At 45.8% G+C, this 21,686-nt stretch overlaps 1 protein-coding gene across 15 annotated transcripts in view; it reads left to right on the forward strand.

Annotated features, from left to right (window-relative positions):
• The window catches only part of DLG1 (discs large MAGUK scaffold protein 1), a 272,859-nt gene that overhangs the window by 191,722 nt on the left and 59,451 nt on the right, over positions 1-21,686 (forward strand). For all 15 annotated transcript variants that reach the window (XM_014522896.2, XM_025211513.1, XM_006029987.3 and 12 more), the window contains 3 exons: positions 8,801-8,927; positions 13,410-13,566; positions 15,913-16,015. In XM_014522896.2, the coding sequence (XP_014378382.1) occupies positions 8,801-8,927; positions 13,410-13,566; positions 15,913-16,015 (387 nt within the window). The remainder of the gene's footprint in view (positions 1-8,800; positions 8,928-13,409; positions 13,567-15,912; positions 16,016-21,686) is intronic.

The following is a 21,686-nucleotide window of genomic DNA, read 5'->3' on the forward strand; positions in this document are numbered from 1 at the left end:
TTAGCAAAATGAATAAAAAAAGATAAAAAAAAAAAAAAAAAAAAAAAAACCAAACAAAAAAACCCCACCAGTTAAATAGGACATAGTTTTAAATGTTGTGTTGACACTGCAACCTTCTTAGATTTATGCTGGCCCTTCTTAGACTCATGCCCCCCTCAGAAAATGCCAGCTTAGTTTTCACTTGTTTTTTGACTACAGAAAAAGAATAGAGCAATTATTTTAACATCATTTATTAATGAATCCAGCTTATCAAATAACAGATTTAACATTTAAAGATGGACCTAGTCCTCTAACATCTACAAAGACAGATCCTTATCTTCCTTCAGCGGTGCTCCTTTAACCCAGGTCAGTGTTCACAGGAGTCTTGTGCTCTTCTCTCTCCCTTTCAGACTCTGACAGTTGCTTTGTTTTTCACAGATTCATAGATTTCTAGGGCTGGAAGGGATCATCGAGTCCGACCCCCTGCTCTGGGCAGGAAAGAGAGCTGGGGTCAAGTAACCCCAGCCAGGTGCTTGTCTAATCTCCTTTTGAACACCGCCAAGGAAGGGGACAGCACCACCTCCCTTGGAAGCCCATTCCATATTTTGGCACCCCTCACCGTAAAGAATTTCTTCCTGATGTCCAATCTAAAACTACTCTCCTTCGGTTTATGGCCGTTGTTTTGAGTAACCCCGAGGGGTGCGCTGGTAAACATCATATCCCCTTTTCCCTGCTGCCCCCCCGATGAGTTTGTACACAGCCACAAGATCACCTCTCAGTCTTCTTTTGCAGAGCCTGAAGAGATTGAGGTCCCTCAGTCTGTCTGCATAGGATCTTACCTGCAGGCCATCAACCATACGAGTAGCCCTCCTCTGAACCCTTTCCAGGTTATCCACATTCCTCTTGACGTGCGGCGCCCAAAACTGGAAGCAGTAGTCTAGTTGTGGCTTCACCAATGCCGCATAGAGGGGAAGTATCACCTCCGTAGACCTGCTTGTGATGCACCTATTAATGCAAGGCAGAGTGCAGTTAACCTTACTTATTACTTTGTCACATCAGCGACTCACGTTTATTTTTGCGTCGGCAATGACTGCGAGATCCCTTTCCACTGCCGTGGTCCTCAGAACGGTACTTCCCGCTCTATCGGTGTGTTGGAGATTCTTTCCCCCACGTGCAGCACTTTGCACTTATCTTTGTTAAATTGCATCCTATTTTGATCCGCCCACTTTCCCAGTCTGTCCAAATCCACCTGGATTTGCTCCCTACCTTCTAGTGCGTTTATTATACCCCATGGGGACACCATTGCCCACGTCTCTCCAGGTAGAAACCAGCCCATCCACCACCACTCTGTGTGCATCCCCTAAGCCAGTTTTCCACCCACCGGACTATGAAAAAATCCATGTCACAGCTGCTTAGTTTATTTGTAAGAATCGGGTATGACACTGTGTCAAAAGCCTTGTTAAAATCCAAGTAAATAACATTTACCTCGACTCCTGCATCTAAGTAGTTTGTGACCTGGCCATAGAAAGAAACCAGGTTGGTCAGGCAGGATCTGCCTGCTATAAACCCATGCTGGTTGCCCCTTAGCATTGTGTTCCCCTGCAAATGTGATCCTTTATGATTTTTTCTAAGGTCTTGCCAAGAATAGAGGTGAGGTTACCCAGCCTATAATTACCCGGGCCCTCCTTCCTTTCCTTCTTGAAAATAGGGACCACTTTGGCCCTTTTCCAGGAGTCTGGGACCTGTCCTGAGTGCCACGAGCGCTCAAAAGTTGCTCCAGTGGTTTCACTCTGACACCGGCCAATTCCTTTAGTACCCTTGGGTGAAGATTGTCAGGGCCTGCCAACTTAAATACGTCCATCCCCTCCAAGTGCCCCTTCACCAGGTCAGCGCTAACTGTTGGTAGGTTGGTATCTCTCTCAAGCCAGACTAAAGGCTCGTTGGGAGGTGTGTTTGTATCCGTGACCGGGAACACAGATGCAAATAAATCATTTTAGAGCTCAGCTTTGTCCATCCTATCTGTTACAAGTTGCCCTAGTCCATCCTGTAGCGGCCCTATGTTACCCTGTGCCTTTTGTCAGTGTTCAGCCTTTTTTTTTTTTTTTTTTTGGTCTCTAATAATTCACCCCCTTTTTTCCCTAGGACCCTGTATAACACACATCGCACTGTCTTCTACTCATTTCTGCTTTGAACTTTTATATTTATTCTAAATTTGTTCTTAAACATTAGCTCATATAACTTTCCTTCAGTATTCGAAACACTTATACTAATTTCTGTTACAGAGAACTCAGGAAGGCCACAACAGGTCAGAATATTTTTAACACTGGATTCTTACTTGACATCGCTGGGTTTATCCTGTGAATCATGTTTGCACACCTAACAGTGCTAACGTTGCGTGGCACACCCTGTGGCACGCCAGAAGGGTTCTCAAGGCACTGCTTTAAATTAAACCTTTTCTTAGAAAACACATTGCTCAAGTGTCTGCCCTTTTCTCCACCCTCTTGCTAGGATGGAACAGCATTTCAGCAGTCAACACTGCTGAACGTGGTATGTTTCCACAGAAAATGAAGGTGTGATTGCAACTTGTCATTCCCCAATAGCTTAATCTGCCTAGATTCATGACAGCAGCAAAGAGCTCACTTCATGGACTTCAGGGCAGGCTAGAAGCCCAAGCACGTATCCCAGACAGCCATGCTTCAACATCTTCATTGCTGTTATTATCTGGCCTTGCTAGTTTAAAGCTTTATTTGTTGTATGTGTGTCTGATTTGATCTAAACAGGAAAAACAGGGAGATCTGGGCTGCAGTGGCTTCTCAGCGACTGCTTTGACCCCCTTGTAGTGCAGCTGTGCTTGAAGCCCACTGACACTTAACTGTCGCTTGTGTGTGCTTGATTTTGCCCATCATTAATTATGCTGGTCTGCAGGGATTCATGTAACAGCATGAAAGGCCACGTGGTTTCATACCCCAAGTCGCCTGTACTAAACATGAGCCTCTGTACCTCCCGTTGTAGAATACCTAGAAAAGCAGGTAAGCAGCTCTCCATTTAAATGTGGGCCAGGAGGGACCACCTCAGTCCCCTGAGGTTACAGGCAGCCACACATGCAGTCCGTCCAGGAGGGTCCACAGGCTGGTTCACCCCAGCCCTCCGGCGCATGAAAGCTACCATGCACCTGAGATGGAAACAGCCTCAGGAAACACCAGTGTGCCACGGGCGGAGGGGGGCAGCGCCAGCCACAGGGAGTCCTAGGTGCTCCCAGGTGATCCTGGGAAGCAAATCATGCCCCATGCTGCAGAGCTGGGATGTCAGACTTGCTTGGCCGCACAGGGACAGATCCGGATCATAGGGCTTCTTGTCCGCTGGATCCAGGTTGCGGGGCTTCTCGAGGGCTAGGTGACCTGCAAGTGATGGCATTGATCCTTGTGGCTGCCAGAGGGCCTGTATTGGTGCATCTCTGGCACCCAGGGGGGTTACACAGCAGCCACTGACCCAGCCCCCTGTAGATAATTAAATATCCGTTGGCCTGAAGAAAAAGTGAGTGTAAATTCATGACCTGGAGTGTAGGCACAGGCCTCGGTGATAGAGCCAGGTTCAGCTCTCTGCACCATTAATCCCTGTTATTATTCATGTGAGGGTGAGCAGTTTCAGCAGCTGAGACTAAGACGCTCCTCAAACTACCCAGAGAGTCTGGTGGTTAGTGGTTTCTCCTGGGATACGAGAAACATGGAGGGTAAGTCCTAGCTCCAAATCTGGGGGAGCGAGGATTTGAAAACGGGTTTCGTACTTCCCCAGCGGGTGCCTGTGCCTGGTGTGGACTCGTTTTCTTTTTCCTTTTCCATGAGAAGCCTGCTCTTACTTAGGCACAGGACACCAGGGGAGTGTTCACGGTGCCTCCCTTCAGCCCTAAGCAGGGTGCCTAGCTCCTTTGGAGGGGTGTAGGTCCTGCCTCTCTCTCCAGCTTTTCCTGCCAGCTAGTTCCCTGCTAGCTAATTCCCATACCAAACAGGAAAAAAGGTCCCATCTATCAAGGCTTGTTCCATGAGAAATATTTTTACTTTTGGGGTGAGACACGTCTGCCTGCCTTTACTGAAGTATGAAAGCATTTTTTCAAGCATAGGCGCCCTGTCCGGACTTCAGGGAGTTTGCCGTCACTGTGCAGTGTGCGTGCTGCCTTCATTAGGTGGGCACCGCACACTGTCAGTTCCTGATGTTTTCTGATTTCCCTTGCTCGCATCTTTTCTGTTGGGAACTCCTGCTTAGACTGCGAGCTGACCCAGAAAACATCGTTAGAGAAGAATATCACTTATTAACTGTTTAGTATTATTATTTACCTCATGTGACTGAGGGCTAATACAAGATCTCTTATATTTTCCAGTCGTAAGTTTCTGACAGGGTGATTTATATCTCCTGTTTGGCTTGGCATATAGAAATTTAGAACAGTGCAGTGTCCAAACACCGTGTGCTGTTTTATCATTGACTCTTGCCACAAGGTTAATTGCATAATGTTTTTATTAGCACTACACACAGACAGTTAGCAGAAATGCAGCCATCAGCATTCTGGAGGTAACTGGCCTGGGTCAGCATGAAAAGACCAGCATCTAGCATGTCAGGCTACAAACAAACATTGCATTTGTCCCAGGATAACGTGCAGTTGTTCAGATGCCCAAGGCTGAATCCCGAGCTAAATTCTGAAAAGGTTTGCAGGCTCAGTACTAGCAGTTTATCCTGGGACATTACAAGCACATCTGAATGGTTATCCCAGGATTGCATCACTGAATCAGTGACAGAAAAGCAGCAGTGCATTCAGCTGCTCACTGAACCCTGGTTAGAAAGGACGTTTCTGTTCCAGGACGAACATAGGCGCAGCTTGTCCAGAGACAAATGCAGCATCTGTTCCTGGCATCGGAGCACTTGGGCCAAGCCCGTGCATTGTTAGAACTTGTCAGGGGTGCTGGCATTTCAGCGACGCGATAGCTGCAAAGGGCAGCGGGGCTAATTGATAAGAATTTATTTGACAGAAATAGAAGTGCCAAAGAAGTCTCAAATTATTTTGCCCTTTTTAGTATAGTATGTATTTGTGGTCTCTGTGTACAGAGTGCATGTGCACAAATACAGGGAGTTTATTTACTGTTTCTAAATCATAAAGAGCTGCTCGCTGTCCCCTTATCTGCCATAATGCACAAATGAGTGGATTATTGATCTGTAGCAGCAGTCACTGTCAGGCTGAATAGACTGCACAGAAATAAAGGTTACAGGAGTTTGCATACGTTGATTATGCGAGCTTGGCGTTTCTACCGGCAGCTACTCTTAATACCAATCTAATGATACGATGACTGATAATGGCTTCGATGATCTCTTGAGGTCCCTTCCAGCCTTGCTTCTCTGTGACTGTTGCTAAGAGACTGGGGAACAGAGTACCTGTAAGACAGCTCCAAACGAGATGATTTGTCTGGGGCTGAGAATCAAGCTTGCAATAGGAAGTGAATGATTCTTGAGCCTAGTACTGACAACTGCTTGCATATTTCTGAATTTATTTTTTACACTTGACACTAAATAACTAGCATATACTGCACTTGCTGACATGGCATGTGAGAGGTCTTAGTGGATGGAGCAGAAGAGGTGATGCCAGAAGCTTGCAGTTGTAATCTTGGTTGTATCCTTCACTAGCTGTGTGGGTTTGAGCAAGCTGCTTAATCCACATCTGTTTCCCTGTTTAGAAATCTGATTGTTACTTATTCACCCCCTCACAAGGACGTTGTTAGGATTAGTTAGAGGTGCCAAAGCATTTCGTTTCTGTAAAGAACTGTTTACTGTCTTAACGTCCTCCTTCCTTGAAGCGTCTGCTCTGACTGTCCCCCGTGTCCGTAGCTGAAGTACTTGTCTGAACTCAGCACCAGTATGGGAGGATGAGGGCTAGCTGGAAATGTTGTTGGGGTGGCTGTGGTGTGGGATGAGATGTCAATCTTCTTTCATGTGCTTAAAGTTACTATCAGAGTTTTAAGACTTTAATCATGCCTCATTTTTCTCCCTGCCCACTGTGCAACTCCCCCCTCTATACATTTCAAAAGTACAACCATTATCAATGCTCCATTACAGCAGAGTGCACCTAGTGCGGACGGCCATGTCCGAGTGCCAGAGCATCCTTTCCATTTCACCGCTGCAGTCACGTCTCAGGAACCAAACCTGCGTGGTAGCTACAGCTGCCCAGACAACAGCTGACACCTACAGAGAAAAGCCCAGGAAATTCTCCCTCAAAAACTTTTAACATACAGCTGCCCACTGGTATCTTCAACTGCAAGTTTAGCAAAACACAGGTTTCTGAAAACCAGGAAGTACCGAGGTGACATGCTTGAAGAAGGGTGTTTGTGGCTGAAAGCCTGCAAAGAACAGTTTTTCCAACTATTTAGTTGGTCTAATAAAAGATATCGCATTTACCCAAAGAACCTTGCGTGCCGCATCTCAAAGTGACTTTCACTTTGTCCTGTACGGGCAGTGCCTCCCAGTATGACTCGCCCGTGCCCGCTCCCTTCGTAGATAGGACAGAGCATTCACGCAAGAGGGCGAATGACCACTTACTGGTATAACCGAATTGCTTCTTTCTGCCAAGACAGATCTGGGTTTAGGTGAGTTGCTCTGAAGAAAAAGATACCTACATCCAGACATTGAATCTGCTCACAGGGAGCAGCACTACCTGCTGAATCCTCTCGAAACATCTTCTCCCTTAATGCTCTGCACTCCCTCTAACCCTATATTTCCACTTAACCATCATCGCACATCCCTGGTGACGGACCCCAGACCACTGTGTATTGCCATGGCATTGTATTGCCATGCTGCTACTGTGTAGCGCGCAGAACACTTGAATGTACGGTATGTGGTGCTGCAGACATGCTGCACGGCCGCTCATCTGGATGCAGCCAGGGTGTGTACAGAAGTTGCCATTCACTTTCAAAACACTTTATTGCCACGACTTAACGGGAGTGCGTGGCTATACAGCACTTTAAAAATGGGTATGGTGCTTTAAATTAATCCCTGTTAAATGAGGTATTAAATGCAAAGCACTGTATCTTGCAGCATGTTGGCAACCTGCAGGGTTGTAAATAACTTTCATATGCTGGTTGAATTTGAGACCAGTAGAGAAGCCCCAGGAGGCTGTGGCGGCACCCCCCGCCCCTGCTCCCTATCCTGGAAAGGGCAGGGAGGCTCTGAGCCCCTCCTTCCTGCCTCCCAATGCTGCACTTCTGTCATGTTTAAGAGCGCTGTAACTTTATAGTGCTATAAAAAGTGCTTTAAATTACAAAGCTGTAAAACGTGCCCAGAACACTTCCGTATACACCCTTAACGACTCCCAAAATGTAAACTCCAGGGATGCAGACAGAAGTGACAATTTTCACCTGATCTGGCTGCAGCAATCAGTTCATAGCTGTGACCAAACACAAGTGCACACCTGCAGACAGCTTCAAAAACAGCCAGCTGGATAACAATCTCACCCCTCGTTGCATGAGGTATCAGGTGAAGACATTTCAAAGTGTGGCGCTTTCTGTAACTTTTGTCTGCTCTGCCTGCTAGCCTCTCGCGGTCTTCAGAATGGGAGCGGGAAGGGAGCGGTCAGTTGGGGGGTTTCAGTCCGTCCCCCCGGGGGGTGGGGCAGGTGTATTGGACCCCCTCCCCCCCAGGCGAGGGGGGCTCCAGTTCACCCACCCCACCCTTCATGTGTGAAACCCCCCTGGTCAAACCCTGTTCACGCTCCCTTCCAGCAGATGCACGCTGCCCGTGTGACACAGGCCTGTTTGTTGCCTGAGAAGAATTGTGGAGCAGCGCCCACCAAATAAACTATTAGCCTCCTTCAAACAGGGAGGCTACTGGCAAGGTAACAACTAATTGCTTGGGACAACTGAAAACAAGGGGGATGGGAATGAGGTGAGAGGTTTATAATTAGTGCACCAAGGGGGCTCACCGAGCAGAGCTTGCTGGACAGTGCCCGCTGGAGCCAGTGGATGCTGCCCAGGAAACTCTACCCAGAAACAGGATCAGACCAGGGATGGGAAACTGCGGTCCCTGGGGGTCTTCCCAGCCAAGGCCTCCTTCCTGGTAAGATATAGCACTAGCTTAGGCAGGAGCCAAAGGCACTAATAGACATAAGGCAGCGTTCCTTTCCTTTTTCATGTCTTTGTGTGACGAGGTATTTAGCAGAATTTGCACTTTTGTTGGACTCGGACAGGGCCGTGCCGTGAGCGCTTCTGCTGCGGCCTTGAACTTGCCCTCTCTGGGCTGCCAACCCTGCACCTCAGCGCCCGCACCACTCATGATCTGCCTGGTAAAAGGCAATTCTTATGTTTTTATGAAGTGTTGGGATGCTCTGGAGCTAGGCACTTAAGGCATCAGGCAGGAAGAGCCTTGATTTTACCTCCCGTTTCCTCTGCTGCCAGGGGAGGTATGTCAGAAGAGATCTCAGGTTTAATAAACTTAGGGCCACTTAACAAAAATGCTGATTCCTGTCTCTTACTTAATTAGCACTTCCAATCACAATGCCTGCTACTTAATAACGAGAAAAATGTCTTACTTATAATGAAACAACTTTAAAGCAGTATATTCTTTGCTAACTGTCTGGGTAGGGAACTTGGGAAATTGGTGTTAAGATTGAAAGCGAGTTACTCACTTGTGTCGCACTTTGGTGTCATGTTCCACATCTGTGACATTTTAAGTGCACTGTTAGACTTGAATGAATGTGCTTGCCTGTAAAACAAATTACCCTTATGATATATTTATTCAGATATTTGCAAGTGACTTAATCCCCTGAATATTTTCTTCATTTTGTTTTAAGCTTATTCTCAGCCAGTGGATAACCATATCAGTCCTCCTGCCTACCTGGGGCAGTCACTGCCACCAGCATCCCCAGGGAGATATTCCCCAGTTCCAAAGGGGATGCTTGGAGATGATGAGATTACAAGGTAAGGAGCTGTTCAATCCATACTTTAATTCTACATTGTGTTAGAGACTTGAATCAGCTTTCCCACAGTAATGCTGCATAACAACAATATATCGATCAGTTCAGAAACAGTAGCCGGGAAATCTAAGAGCCTGTGTGTAAATGGTCCAAATGGTGTTATACTTCCTCAGGGATTTGGTAGGAGATTGCAGTATACTCTTTACTCCACTTCTGGTGAAGTTGTCCCACCTGGTGTCTACGCCTGTTCCTTTCCTCACAAATTGGGGCAACTATAGTTGGATCCGGGCAAAAATAGGCCAGTCAGCCTAACTCCATCCCAGGGAACATCCTGGAAAAGCTCATTAAAGCGTCTATGCGCGGTACGCTCACGGAAGGTAAGATCCTGAACGACAGCCAGCATGGCTTTGTGGCCAGGGGGGGCCCTCAGAGGGCGGTGCTTGGACTGGTGCTTTCAACATCTTTATCAAGGGTTTGGATGGGGGAGTGAAAAGCTCACTGGCCACATTCACAGACGACACCAAGTTGTGGGGCAGGGTGGCCACGCCAGAAGATAGGTTGCAGATACAGGTGGACCTGGACAGGCTGGAGAGCTGGGCAGACCGGAACCAGATGAAGTTTAACACTTTCAAGTGTGCGGTGCTCCATCTGGGGGCAAACAACCCTCAACATACATACAGGCTTGGAGGTGACAGCTTGACTTGCACCACGGCCAAAAGGGACCTAGGGGAAGTGATCGACCATTGCGTGAACACAATCTGGCAGTGCGATGCTGTGGTCAGCGGGGCAAACAACACACTGGCATGCATCAACCGATGCATCTCATGCAAAACTAAGGAAGTAATCCTCCCGCTGTACTCTGCACTGGTGAGACCCCAGCTGGAGAACTGCATCCAGTTCTGGGCGCCGCACTTCAACAAGGATGTGGAAAAACTTGAGCAGGTCCAGAGAAGAGCCATCCGCATGATCAGGGACTTGCAAGACAAGCCTTACGAAGAGAGGCCAAGGGACCTGGGCCTCTTTAGCCTACAGAACAGAAGGCTGAGAGGGGACTTGATAGCGGCTTACCGCTATATCAGAGAAGTGCATCAGGAGCTCAGTGAGCAACTGTTCACCAGGGCACCCCTGGGGAAGACCAGGACCAATCGATACAAACTCCTGAAAGGCGGCTTTAGGCTTAATACCAGGAAAAACTCCTTCCCAGTCAGAGTGTCCCGACTGTGGAATAAACTCCCTGCAGAGGTAGTGGAGTCGCCTACCCTGGAGGGACCTTGCAGATCATCGGGTCCAGCCCCCCCGCTCTAGGCAGGAAGACAACTGGGGTTAAGTGACCCCAGCCTGCTGCCTGTCCAGTCTCCTCTTGAAAACCTCCAGGGTAGGCGACTGCACCACCTCTGCAGGGAGTTTATTCCACAGTCGGGACTAATTACCCTTTGCTTGGAGCTATTGCCCTTTTTGAGACTGATCCCGGGGCAGCAGCTCACTCACCCCCAGAGCACAGCTTTTCATGGAGGGTACACGGATACCACTGCTATAGGGACTGCCCTGGCTGGCCACTGGTGTCTGGGTGGAGATGAAGGTGTTGGCTCTGACCTGTGGAGCCCTAAATGGCCTGAGTGGCCTACCCAGGAGAAGGCCCCTTCCCCAGTGCCGAGCTGCCACAGCTGCAGTTCATGGAGACATTTGAATTGGTAAAGGATAGCTGGCAGGGTGTTCTTCGTGAGGACTTCAGGACTCTAGAGCATGCTTTCCTTTCTGTCCCTCTTCATCTGGAATTGTCCATGCTTGATGACATTCTAGACATACTGCACCAGCAAAACATACCAGCAAGGATTTTCTCTAATATGCATACAGAAAATTAAGTTTGGCTGTTTTCAAAATTATTTATTTTCCTAATTCTTCATGGTCCTTTAACTGCACTTTGGCTCCTTTCTCTTAAAGGAGAAAAGGTTTTTTGTTTTATTTTTACTTGTGCAGCACATTATAGAAACTGACTGGCTGTTTCATTCTTCAAGTCTGAACTAGCATTTCCCTGCCTTCGTACTAATACCCCGTATCAAGCCATTACAAGAGTTCTCTGGAAGGACGGGAGCTCTGGCAGTGGCAGGTGCCTGAGCAGCACAGCAGCAAGTTGGCGAAGGATCTCGGTAAGGGGCAGCACCTGCTTTCGAGACTCGGCATCCCTGGAATGAGAGCGAGAAACACGAGAATGAAAAGCAAACCTCTGCTTATAAAGTTCAGCTGCTTTTGGCTTCTCATGTAAATGGACATCTTGAGAGGAGTGGAATGATCAGTGGCTGATCTTTAGTGCACTCTAGTGATCTTTTCAATGCAGTGCAGACATTTTCCACCTAAAATATGAGACTCTGTTCTCTTTTAGTGAAATTCTCCATTCTCTTGCCTCTGTATCTAGTAACAGCAGTGCAGTCAGTTTTTCCTTCAGTAAAAGCAGAGACACTGTCTAACGGTTCTACCTCATAGCATGACTTTCTGATAATCCACTTCTTTGCCCCTTCTCTTTCGAATCACACTAAAATACTGTAAAATTGCTGCAGTCTGTTTGTTTTTGTATTGTCATGTGAAGTTAATTTGGAGTAACTGCAGCTGAATTCCTTTGGAAAGGAAGGGAGGGGGGTCCTCTGAGAATGTGTAAGCAGTGTTCTTGAATTGCTCCTTATTGTATTCACAACTCAGCCAAAAGTATTTTCACTGCAATGAAATTAATCTGGCAAAAAGTATTGGCTAAGCTTTACTTTTTCCTAGTCTGACTTATTTAGTTGTAGGGAGAAAAATAGTTTTGTGCTCTTAATTTTTGTAATGGCTCATACAATACAAAAGTGGCTCAAGGTATCTTTGAATGTTGTTTGCCTTCCTGATCAAGTCCTTCAGAGCAAATATCCACATTCTCACCTTAGAGCCTAACACCTTTTGAACTGACACGGTACCCACCGGAAGCTAACAGCGCTGACGGAGTCTGAACCCCCCCCTGCCGTTCACACTGAACGCGCACGGCTGGATGCAGGCATAGCACGCTTAGAAGAACTGCAGAACCTCGTCTGCATTAGCCCAGGCACTGTCACAGAGGCCTCAGTACTGCAACAGCTCAGTACCGGTCCAGACACAGTCTCATAAACAGTTGCTTTTTTCTAAAGATCAGAGGAGTGGCTCTCCCAAAGTGAGATCAAATGGGAGAAAGGCATTTCTGTTGTCCTCTCATTAGTATCATTTGACACACAAAAGAATATTGTCACCGGAGGGGTTTTTTTTCCCTTAAGGTAAGAAATGGATGCTGGCTAACACCTAATAAAGCTCATCTAGAATCTGCATTTCAGGAGCTTAGTGTCTTACAAATGACTCCCACTGTACTCCACGCTGGTGAGACCGCAGCTGGAGGACTGCCCTGGGGAAGACCAGGACCAATGGATACAAACTCCTGGAAGGCCGCTTCAGGCTTAATACCAGGAAAAACTCCTTCCCAGTCAGGGTGTCCCAACTGTGGAATAAACTCCCTGCAGAGGTGCTGCAGTCGCCTGCCCTGGAGGTTTTCAAGAGGAGACGGGACAGTCACCGCACTGGGGTCACCAGTTGTCTTCCCGCCTAGAGCGGGAGGGCTGGACCTGATGGTCTGCGAGGTCCCATCCAGCCCCTGACAGTCTGCGAATCTACGAAATCAGGAAAGCCCCACAGCACCCTTTAGATGGGCGTGATCTGGAATCTGCAGCTGAATTGACTGACTTGTGAAGACACTTCTCTTAGGTCACAGGAGGATGTAATGACAGAGTGAGGAAGAACGAAGACCTGTCCTCTTCCAGTACTCCGCGTTCTTCCTTTATAATCACCCTCAAGACGGGTGCTTCACAAAAGGTTATGAGGAAATGTTTTTTTTGTTAGAGCAAGCCGACAGTGTAAACCAGACAGGTAGGAAATAAAAGATGAAGTGCAAGATCTGGAGTCAGCTGAGTCAGTGAGAGAAGTGAAGATGAATAGGGGATATAAAAGAGACAATAAGGAAGACTGTTTTCTGCTTATCATGTGTTTTCTTAGTTTCCTTGTGCTGTTGGGATATAGCTGTCAAGTCTTGCCTTATACTTAAGTTACTACCTCTCTTGAGACCAGGAATCTTGTGTGCACTGCATCTATCACAGTGGCCCCTGCTGCATGTGTGTGGCTGTTAATCATTGAAAAAGTGAAAATAATTGTGTAAGAGTAGAAGTGCAGGATGATGTGAAACTTGAACTGCACATGAAATCATAATAATTAGCTGAGAAAATGTTTCAGTTCTAGGTACACTGTATAGACTAAGGTAAGGGTGTACCTGCCATACAACCTGGGCATTTTGTATATCTAGCCAAGGTGCTCTGCTGTATGGATTTTGTCAGGGCTTATATCTATCTATCTAGATAGATCGGTATGTGTATCTGTCTGTATGTATATCTGCTTTTTCGGCTATAATTCATGGTAAGTGACTCTCTCTTCTGCCTTTTAGGGAACCTAGAAAAGTTGTCCTACATCGAGGATCAACAGGGCTTGGCTTCAACATCGTGGGAGGGGAAGATGGAGAAGGAATTTTTATTTCATTCATCCTAGCAGGAGGCCCTGCTGATCTGAGCGGGGAGCTCAGAAAAGGAGACCGTATCATTTCAGTAAGTGTCAAGATTTTGAAGAATGTTTTACCTTTCCGTCTTTTGACCTGCTCTGTTGTTTACATGACTCATTGCACTAAAATCTAGTTACAATGTAGTTAGTCTGAACTGGAGACAGCAGGATTTAGGACTAAGTATCATGCTTCATGTTAATCAGATTTGGATTCAGAGCCTCAAATCTCAGTGCTGAGGGCATATCATGCACACTACAGTTCATATACTTCACGTTGTATGTTTTATTTTATATTTGCTGTTTTAAAATAGAGAGAGAGTTTATTATTTGGCTCCCATAAAACTGGGTAAGTGGACAGACCGTGCAGGTTTCTGTCTGGTACTCAGAAAGGATGGATGAAGCAGTGGTTTGGACTCTGGGCTGGGACCTAGGATATGGGGTCTTGTGAACCCAGCATTCATTCCTGCCTGCGGCAGGGGGTCAGGCTAGATGCTCTGTTCAGGTCCCTCCTGACCCGAGCTACTATGAAACTAGGTGGCTATAGTTCCTTGCTTCTGCACCTGTTCTCCATGTGATTATCAGCAAATCACCTGCACAGCTGCAGTTTTTAATGCACGTGCATAGAGGTGTTGTCTGTGGGTCTTGAAAATACTGCAGTAATGGAAGCCATGTAAGAAAGAAAGATGACTTAGCAGCAGATTGCAGGGTAGTTGGCTGCAACTGAGGTGCTCCGAGGTAGCTTTTTTGAACTATGTGGAATAGATTAGAGTCTGCATTTTCTCCATATGTCGTTTCCAGTTCATAGGCCTATTTTATTTGCTTTCTTTAGATGCATAATCTTCTACAGGTTCTTGGTTTGTACATACAAACACAACTTCAGGATTTATATTTTATCCTTGAGATATTATGGACACTGAAAGTAAGCAAATTAAAAATTATTTAAATGGATTATAGTGAGGACTAATAACAAAAATACAATGCAAATCTAAATGCCAGAGGGGAATTGAATTGCACTTCTGCATCACAAAACCCAATAGAGCACATAATAGTAAAATGCATTTTAAATATTAATGACATTTTATATATTGGGTAACTTATTAGCCCCATCTCAGCGGGCACTAGATGCATTTACATAATTACAGGGCACGTTACAGTAAGTGCACTGGCGTATGTCCACAAGGCCTATAACAGGAAATGAAGTGTTAGCCAGACAGATAGCATCGCTTCTCTCGCAGCACCACTAAATCTTCTTCATATAACCCATTCATTTTTTCCCCAAACCCAATGTTGGTAATAAGAGAGCACATTGTATGCGAGGAAAAGCTTCCTGTGAGTTTGGGCAGCTGGGGTGAGGGGAGCAGTGGCAGCATTAATTGCTGTGGCTCCCATGGGAGCCTTCCCTCCCCTATATCTCCCCAAAATAAAATAAAAAAGTCAGTAAATGGCGTTGGCATGTGGGGTTGGCCTGTGGCTGGACCCTGGGCTCTGGCTGCAGAGCCACGTGCCAAGTCAGACCTGCCATGCAGCTCTGGAGTCTGCGCTCAGGGTTAACCTGCCATGCAGCCCAGCCCTGCCGTGGCCAGATTAGGTGTGCCCCAGTGCTGCCATACAGCCCCCAGTTCTGCTTCAGCCAGACCAGGCCTTGACACACGGCCCCCAAGCCTCCAGCCTAGGGACATGGTCCCCAGCCCCAGGGAGCGGCTCCTGACTCCTGAGCTCCCAGCCCAGCATGTGGCTCCAACCCCTGGGGCCACAGACCTCAGGTCCTTATCTGTACTCCAAAGTAAGATCTGTTTTCCTTCTTGGGGCCTTCCAAAAATATTGTGCATGTCACATTTGGAGGCGGGTTGTGTGAGAAAAAATATTGAACTTCAGTAGTCCTTGTACATTGTTGTTGTCTACACTGGATAAATACCTGCTATTTATTTTATTTCTACGTGGTTTTTCCCAGCAGTTAAAACCTTGTAAACTTGTTGAAAGAAAAATGTAGATGTGCAAAGCTATATGTTGTCAGTTTTTCTGTGAAAATATTAGGAAAAGTTTTTGACAGCAGGTAACATTACATATGCTAAGACAGTTAAATGTAACAAAGTGCAATCCATGTAAGTTCATTTAAAAAAAATCTTTAAAGTTTTGGACTACTCCTGCATCACTAAATAGATAGATATCTGTGTGAGAATGGATCTGTATGCCTTAATTTCAGTATTAAATTCAAGAATATATAATGTGCAATTTATATCAGAGTTGGAAAATCCCTTGTAATGGAATATTTTGTAGCGCGAAGGTTAGGTTGTATCATATATTTTCTTCCATGAGTACACCATGTTCTGTGAGCATTTTCACTAAACAAGAACCTTTACTTCAGTAAAGAAATTACTCCATTTTGCTTGTAGGTTAATGGTGTAGACCTCAAAGCTGCAACCCATGAGCAAGCAGCAGCTGCCTTGAAGAATGCAGGCCAAGCCGTAACCATTGTGGCACAATACCGTCCAGAAGGTAGGAGAAGTGTTCCTCTCTAGATTCATGTTCCACGTGTGTAACTGAAAGTTGTAAAGGTTGCTTTTTCATGGGTGTCAGTTTTTCACTCGTTTCAGGAGGGGAGACATCCAAGCAGTGGGTGTGAACATAGATTCTGGCTGTAATTTCATGGTTGTTCCAGTGACAATCAGGATTACCTGTTGTGTGGTGATGTTCATAACAGTGTTTCATGATGACCCTGACCATTGAGATAAAACCTGCAACTTAGAGCTAACTGGAATTGCCTCCACTTCACAGTCCTCTCCAGACCCCATGAGTCAGGTGGTCAAACCAAAGTTGAACATCCCTTCCTTATTTTGCCCTCCGTAGAAAAAGGAGTGGGAACAGCTGTCCTGCGCTTAGCCGCTGTGAGGAGTTTTGCAGGAGCAAGCAGACTTGGTGTGTGCTGTGGAGCAGCCTCTCCCCTTCCCTTTTCAAAGGGTTTAAAAGGAAACAGTGCACCATTGATTGGAGCGCAGTGGTTTGGTGTTCTGCTGTATCTTGATAAATCACTTTGGTGTCAGGGTAATTGTTAATGACTTGGCACATCAGCAGCATCCAGATGCAGAGTTAATGCTGTGGGTGACCCTCGTTCAGCTTTCTCTGACATAAGTTTCTTGGACTTGCATGCAAAGACGGTGCTGAGAAACCAGATGGCTATGATCCAATCAGAAAACAAACTTGTAGTACCAACTTTTCTGAGGCATTAGTGAGCTAGTGTAACTTTATCATGTTTGTTTTTTTCCCAAGAAAAAAATACTTCTTCATTAGTACTTCTGCTTGCCTTTCTCCTTAACAGTGCTGGCTTGTTATGAACTTCTCCTACTTGGATGGATAAAGTCCAGTATCATATATGTTGCGCTTAAATAGCAGGTGTAAGGGGAAAAAACATTTTCGTAAAGTTAGTGTTCATTTGTTTCAGCATAAAAAGGACGTGTTTTACATCTGGCCTTCCAAACAAGACTGGGCAGAATTGCTTTTCTTGTGTTCTTCTTCTGGTTCCTCTAAACCTATAATAATGGATGCAAGGGAGGGTAAGGAATAAGGGATAGATTACACTAGATCTATCCCAGGGGTCTGCAACCCCCAGCATGGATGCCAGAATGTGGCATGCGAAGGCATTTTGCTTGGCACGTGCACCTCGGGGTGGACAGTGGGGAAGGGGCTGGGGCTGCACTGCCACAACAAGGATTGGGCCCCTCATGGCTCCCCCGCCGTCTGCCCCTGGCACATCAGCATCTTACAAGTCAAGGTTGTGGGCGTTTTTGGCACTCTGCCGACCCTTGATCTATCCAGTTCCCTGTTCTCCCTCCAGCATCTGCTTCTGCCACTGTGGGAAACAGGATATTGGACTAGATGGATCATGGGTCTGACCCAGTATGGTACTTCTTATGTTGTTCTATCACCGTATTGTAGCTGCTTGTGAGGTCCATGGTTACCTGTTTTAAGTTAATTAGGGGTGCAAATGTAGAAGATTCTCCTATTCAGGCAAAGCAACAAAAGCTTCATAATATGGGGTGTCCATAGCCAGGGTAGGGGAAGAATGGGTTAGGAGATCCTGAGAGTCAGAAAAGTGATTTGCTTTATTTGCTGTTCTTCCCCGAGGAGAAAAAATGACCTATTACATCACATTGATCTATTAAACAGTGCTGCTTCTTCATAATAGACATTCCTGGTTTTTTTCTTATAGCGGTATTTCAATTAGCAAGTTCCATTTAGAGTTTCAGCTCTCGAGATGCAGAAGTAGGTCTGTGCTTCTTCCAAAACAAGAATAAGTGGTGAACTGAGTAGTGAGTTGTGGCATTGCCAAAGAATGTTGTGCTGCCGTTTAGTTGTATACAGCTAAATGAAGGTAAAATATGCACTCAACCTGCCAAAGGGCTTGAAGACCTGTGCAGAATGAAAAGAATCAGATTAAACGAGAAACAGAATCTTCAAAAGAGGGCATGGTAGCAATCACTCACTGCCTTGTAATTTACTCGTGTGCAAATCAGGTTATCCTGGCAAAGTCGAGTTAAGTTTCAGGAAAATACCCATTCTTCTGGAAAATGTTGAATGAATCTTCCCAATCATTTACCTCCTTGCAAAAGCCAACTTGTTTAAAATAAGCCAGTTGGTTGGAAGTTCTGAGTGACTTGGTGCATGGCCCCTTTGTTCACTAGAGGGGATCTTCCTGTTTCTCTTCCTTTACTGAGTTGGTGCATCAGCTTTGTGGATAAGGCTAAGTACATCTCGGCTCTAAGCATGACCAAAGGTAGCATGGTATTAGTAAATACAGAGTAGTTGTCAGGTGTTTGTGTAGCAGCTAAACTGTTCATGGAAACTGCCGTTGTCTTGTCCTTCTACTGAGCAACCTTCTTGAAAAAAGAAATACGGCTAAGTGATCTGATTAAACATCCACAGGTGCTTGATGCATCAGTGTGTGATTGAGAAGATGGATCAGGGTGCTAAGAGGAAGATTTTGATGTATTTTGTTGTAAAACTGTGAGCTACCATTTTTCACAGCAGTTCTTGACATAATTTCTCTTGGATTAATTAAATAAAAAGGTAATGTTTCTTTCCTTACCAAGTGCAAAATATTTTCATAGTCCAGTGCATTAGTCAGATCTATGGAGTAATTCAATTAGCACTGTTGATGGTAAAAAAATATTTAAATATTTTTTTTTCTCACTTCATAGATAAAATAACTAATCAATACTCTGAAAATTTGTGGGAAGATGAATATCTACTAAAATATTTTATAATCATTTAAAAGTAATTATTTTTATGGCTACTGTACTGTTGGCAAATGCTTCCTGAAGCAGAAGTGGTGATTTATTTGGTGGTATCCCACTTAGGTTGCTGTTTACCCCGGGTATGCATTTATATCTGGAATACTGTTGAGCCTTAGTTTTGTGTTGACCGTCATTTTGTGTATGTAGTTACATAACACAGTTGAATCCTCTTCTCTTGAAATAATATCCATTTGATGTGTGTATTTCTCAAGTTCTTCCATGTGTAGGGATCTGCAGTAGCTTGCCATGTACTCCTTGTAAAACTCCCCTGAAAGCAGCAGCAATCGAAGAGATTCAAGTATTTACACATTAAGTACTTTTTCTGTGTTCAGTTTGAGATATGCAGCTGTAATTTTTCTACCACTAAGAGTGGGCAGGAAGATTGACATGTTGCCACATTCACTGTAGCTGAAAACATTTTTTAAAGTACCAGTTTCCAAGCTTCCATTATTCTCCTGTTTATTATGTCTGATTCTGCCTAATTGTGAGTGATCCAGAGAAACCAGTTTATAGAACAGATCCTAAAAGTATTCCAGGAATAGAAGGAAAGTTCTGTTAAATATACTCCTGCCAGACAAAAATATAATCAGGTTTAAGTATGAGTTAATGTTATTGAGCTTCTTTCTATGCTATTTTAATGTAGTTTATTTTAAATAAATACTAAATGGTGTACGTACAGTTGTTATTTAAAAAAAAAGTATAGTAAACAGTTTTCTTCTGACTTTGAAATGAAGGGTGGTGTGGAAACCCCTGCCAGGAGAGCGTGAAGGCTGTCCTCCTGGCCTGTTCTGAACTTCTTTGACTCAGCCTTGCTAATGATTGTATGTCCTTATTATGTACAACTTGTGTTGTACACACGTCTCCAGAGTGCGTGAAATAGATACTGGTCTCATGCTAATTCGAGGTCCTCATATAAAAGAATCACTGAGCATTACAGTGATGTAATTAGAGTAAAACCTGGATAATTTTAAAGCAATCCCAAAATGTTAGAAAGTAACAACTTTCCAGGTGTTTATATGGATCTTCCCTTTGTCTAACCTGGACATTTTGTAAATTGAAGGTTATAGTCCTACTTCAGCCCTTAATTTAGTACAAGTTATCTGAGAAACATGGGTATAGAAATTAACCATAAATAACCAGTATTTTTGATGTTACAGTGCCTAAGAGCCCTGGTCATGCATCAGGACTGCCTTGTACTAGATGCATGTATAAATACTGAACCAAAATGCCTTCGAGTTTTCATCTGAGGCAGAAGACAGCAGATAGGTGCAGACAGGCAGGGGAGCACAGAGACAAATTGACCGCTACTGCCTTTCTCTCTTTGTGACGGGCAGCGGGCAGGGGAGTGCAGGAAAACCGCTGCCTCAGCACGGAGACAGACAAAGGCAGCAGGAGTCTTAGCATACCAGCCGCCTAACCGTTGTCAAGTGTTTGCCAGCACCTTGGCAAAGGGGAGAGAGTTAAGAAGCATTTGGAAGGAGGAGAGTGAAGTAACTTTGCTCGTGTTTGAGGACCTGCTCTCAAGTAGGAGGGCAACATGCAAGAAAGCACAGATCATTCATTTGAAGATGTCATGAGTGGGTGCTGAAGGCTGGCACTGGGCTGTTTGGAGGTAGGGGTTAACCTCTTGATGCTGAATGAGGGATGAGAGGTGGTGAGAGAGGAATTGGCCATTAAGATATGATGGCGAAGATCTTCTGTGTGGGGTGAAGGTGAATAAATAGGGAAGCAGTGGACAGGTGCAAAAAGATGGCTAACAGGGTTAAATCAGTTGGCTAAGAGAAGTTCATGAAGCGGCATTCTGGATGGATGTGCAAGGAGCCAGATTACATTTGTCAAGTCCAGAGAAACAAATGTTATAGTAACCAAGACATAGGGTCATGGGCGACTCTTGCCTTCTGAGTCAGGGGGGCACTTGCCCCCCCACCAGTCAGCGACCAGCGGATCCCGCAGACCGGGGCTGGGGGGTCTGCAGGACTTCTGAGTTGTCAGCATCGACTGCGGGGGGGCCGCTTTTCCTGGCACACTCCCTGGCTGGCACTCTTGGGGGGGGCACCAGCACTCTCGCTTGCCCCCCTGCCCAGGAACACTGCTGTTAGGGGTTGCACCAGCGCTCTCAGGAGGTGCACATGTACTGCGTATGTGTCACCACTGCACGGGGTGATAAGAGCCTGGACAACTTTATTACCTGAATGGTCCCTGTGGGCAAGGAAGTCTGTACCTTAAAGATTTCATAGACATTAGGGCTGGAAGGGACCTCAGGAAATCATTGAGTCCAGCCCTTTGCCCCAGGGGCAGGAAGTCAGCTAGGGTCAAAGGATACCAGCAAGATAAGCATCCAAACGCTTCTTAAAAGAGTCCAGAGTAGGTGCTTGCAGCATCCCTGGAGGGAGCCCGTTCCAGGCCTTGGGGGCTCAGACAGTAAAGAAGTTTTTCCTTATGTCCAGCCTAAAAGGATCCTGGAGGAGTTTGTGATTGTTGGACCTTGTCATCCCTTGGGCTGCTGTGGTGAACAGTCGTTCCCCCAGATCCTGATGCACGCCCCTGATGTACTGATAAGCTGCCACCAGGTCCCCCCTGAGCCTGCGCTTCTCCAGGCTGAAGAGTCCCATGGCTCTCAGCCTCTCTTCATAAGACCTCTTCTCTTTTCCTCTGATCATGCGCATGGCTCTCCTCTGGACTCTCTCAAGCTTCTCCACGTCCTTCCCGACTTGTGGGGCCCAGAACTGGATGCTACTGCTACCAAGGCCGAGTACAGCGGGAGGATGACATCTTGAGATTTACTCAAGAAGCATCTATGGATGTAAGCCAGCACTGGTTTGCTTTACCAGCTGCAACATCGCATTGGTGGCTCATGTTTATCTTGTGGTCAGTCG

This window comes from Alligator sinensis, unplaced genomic scaffold (genome assembly GCF_000455745.1).
Source record: "Alligator sinensis unplaced genomic scaffold, ASM45574v1 scaffold632_1, whole genome shotgun sequence".
Taxonomy (NCBI): Eukaryota; Metazoa; Chordata; order Crocodylia; family Alligatoridae; genus Alligator; species Alligator sinensis.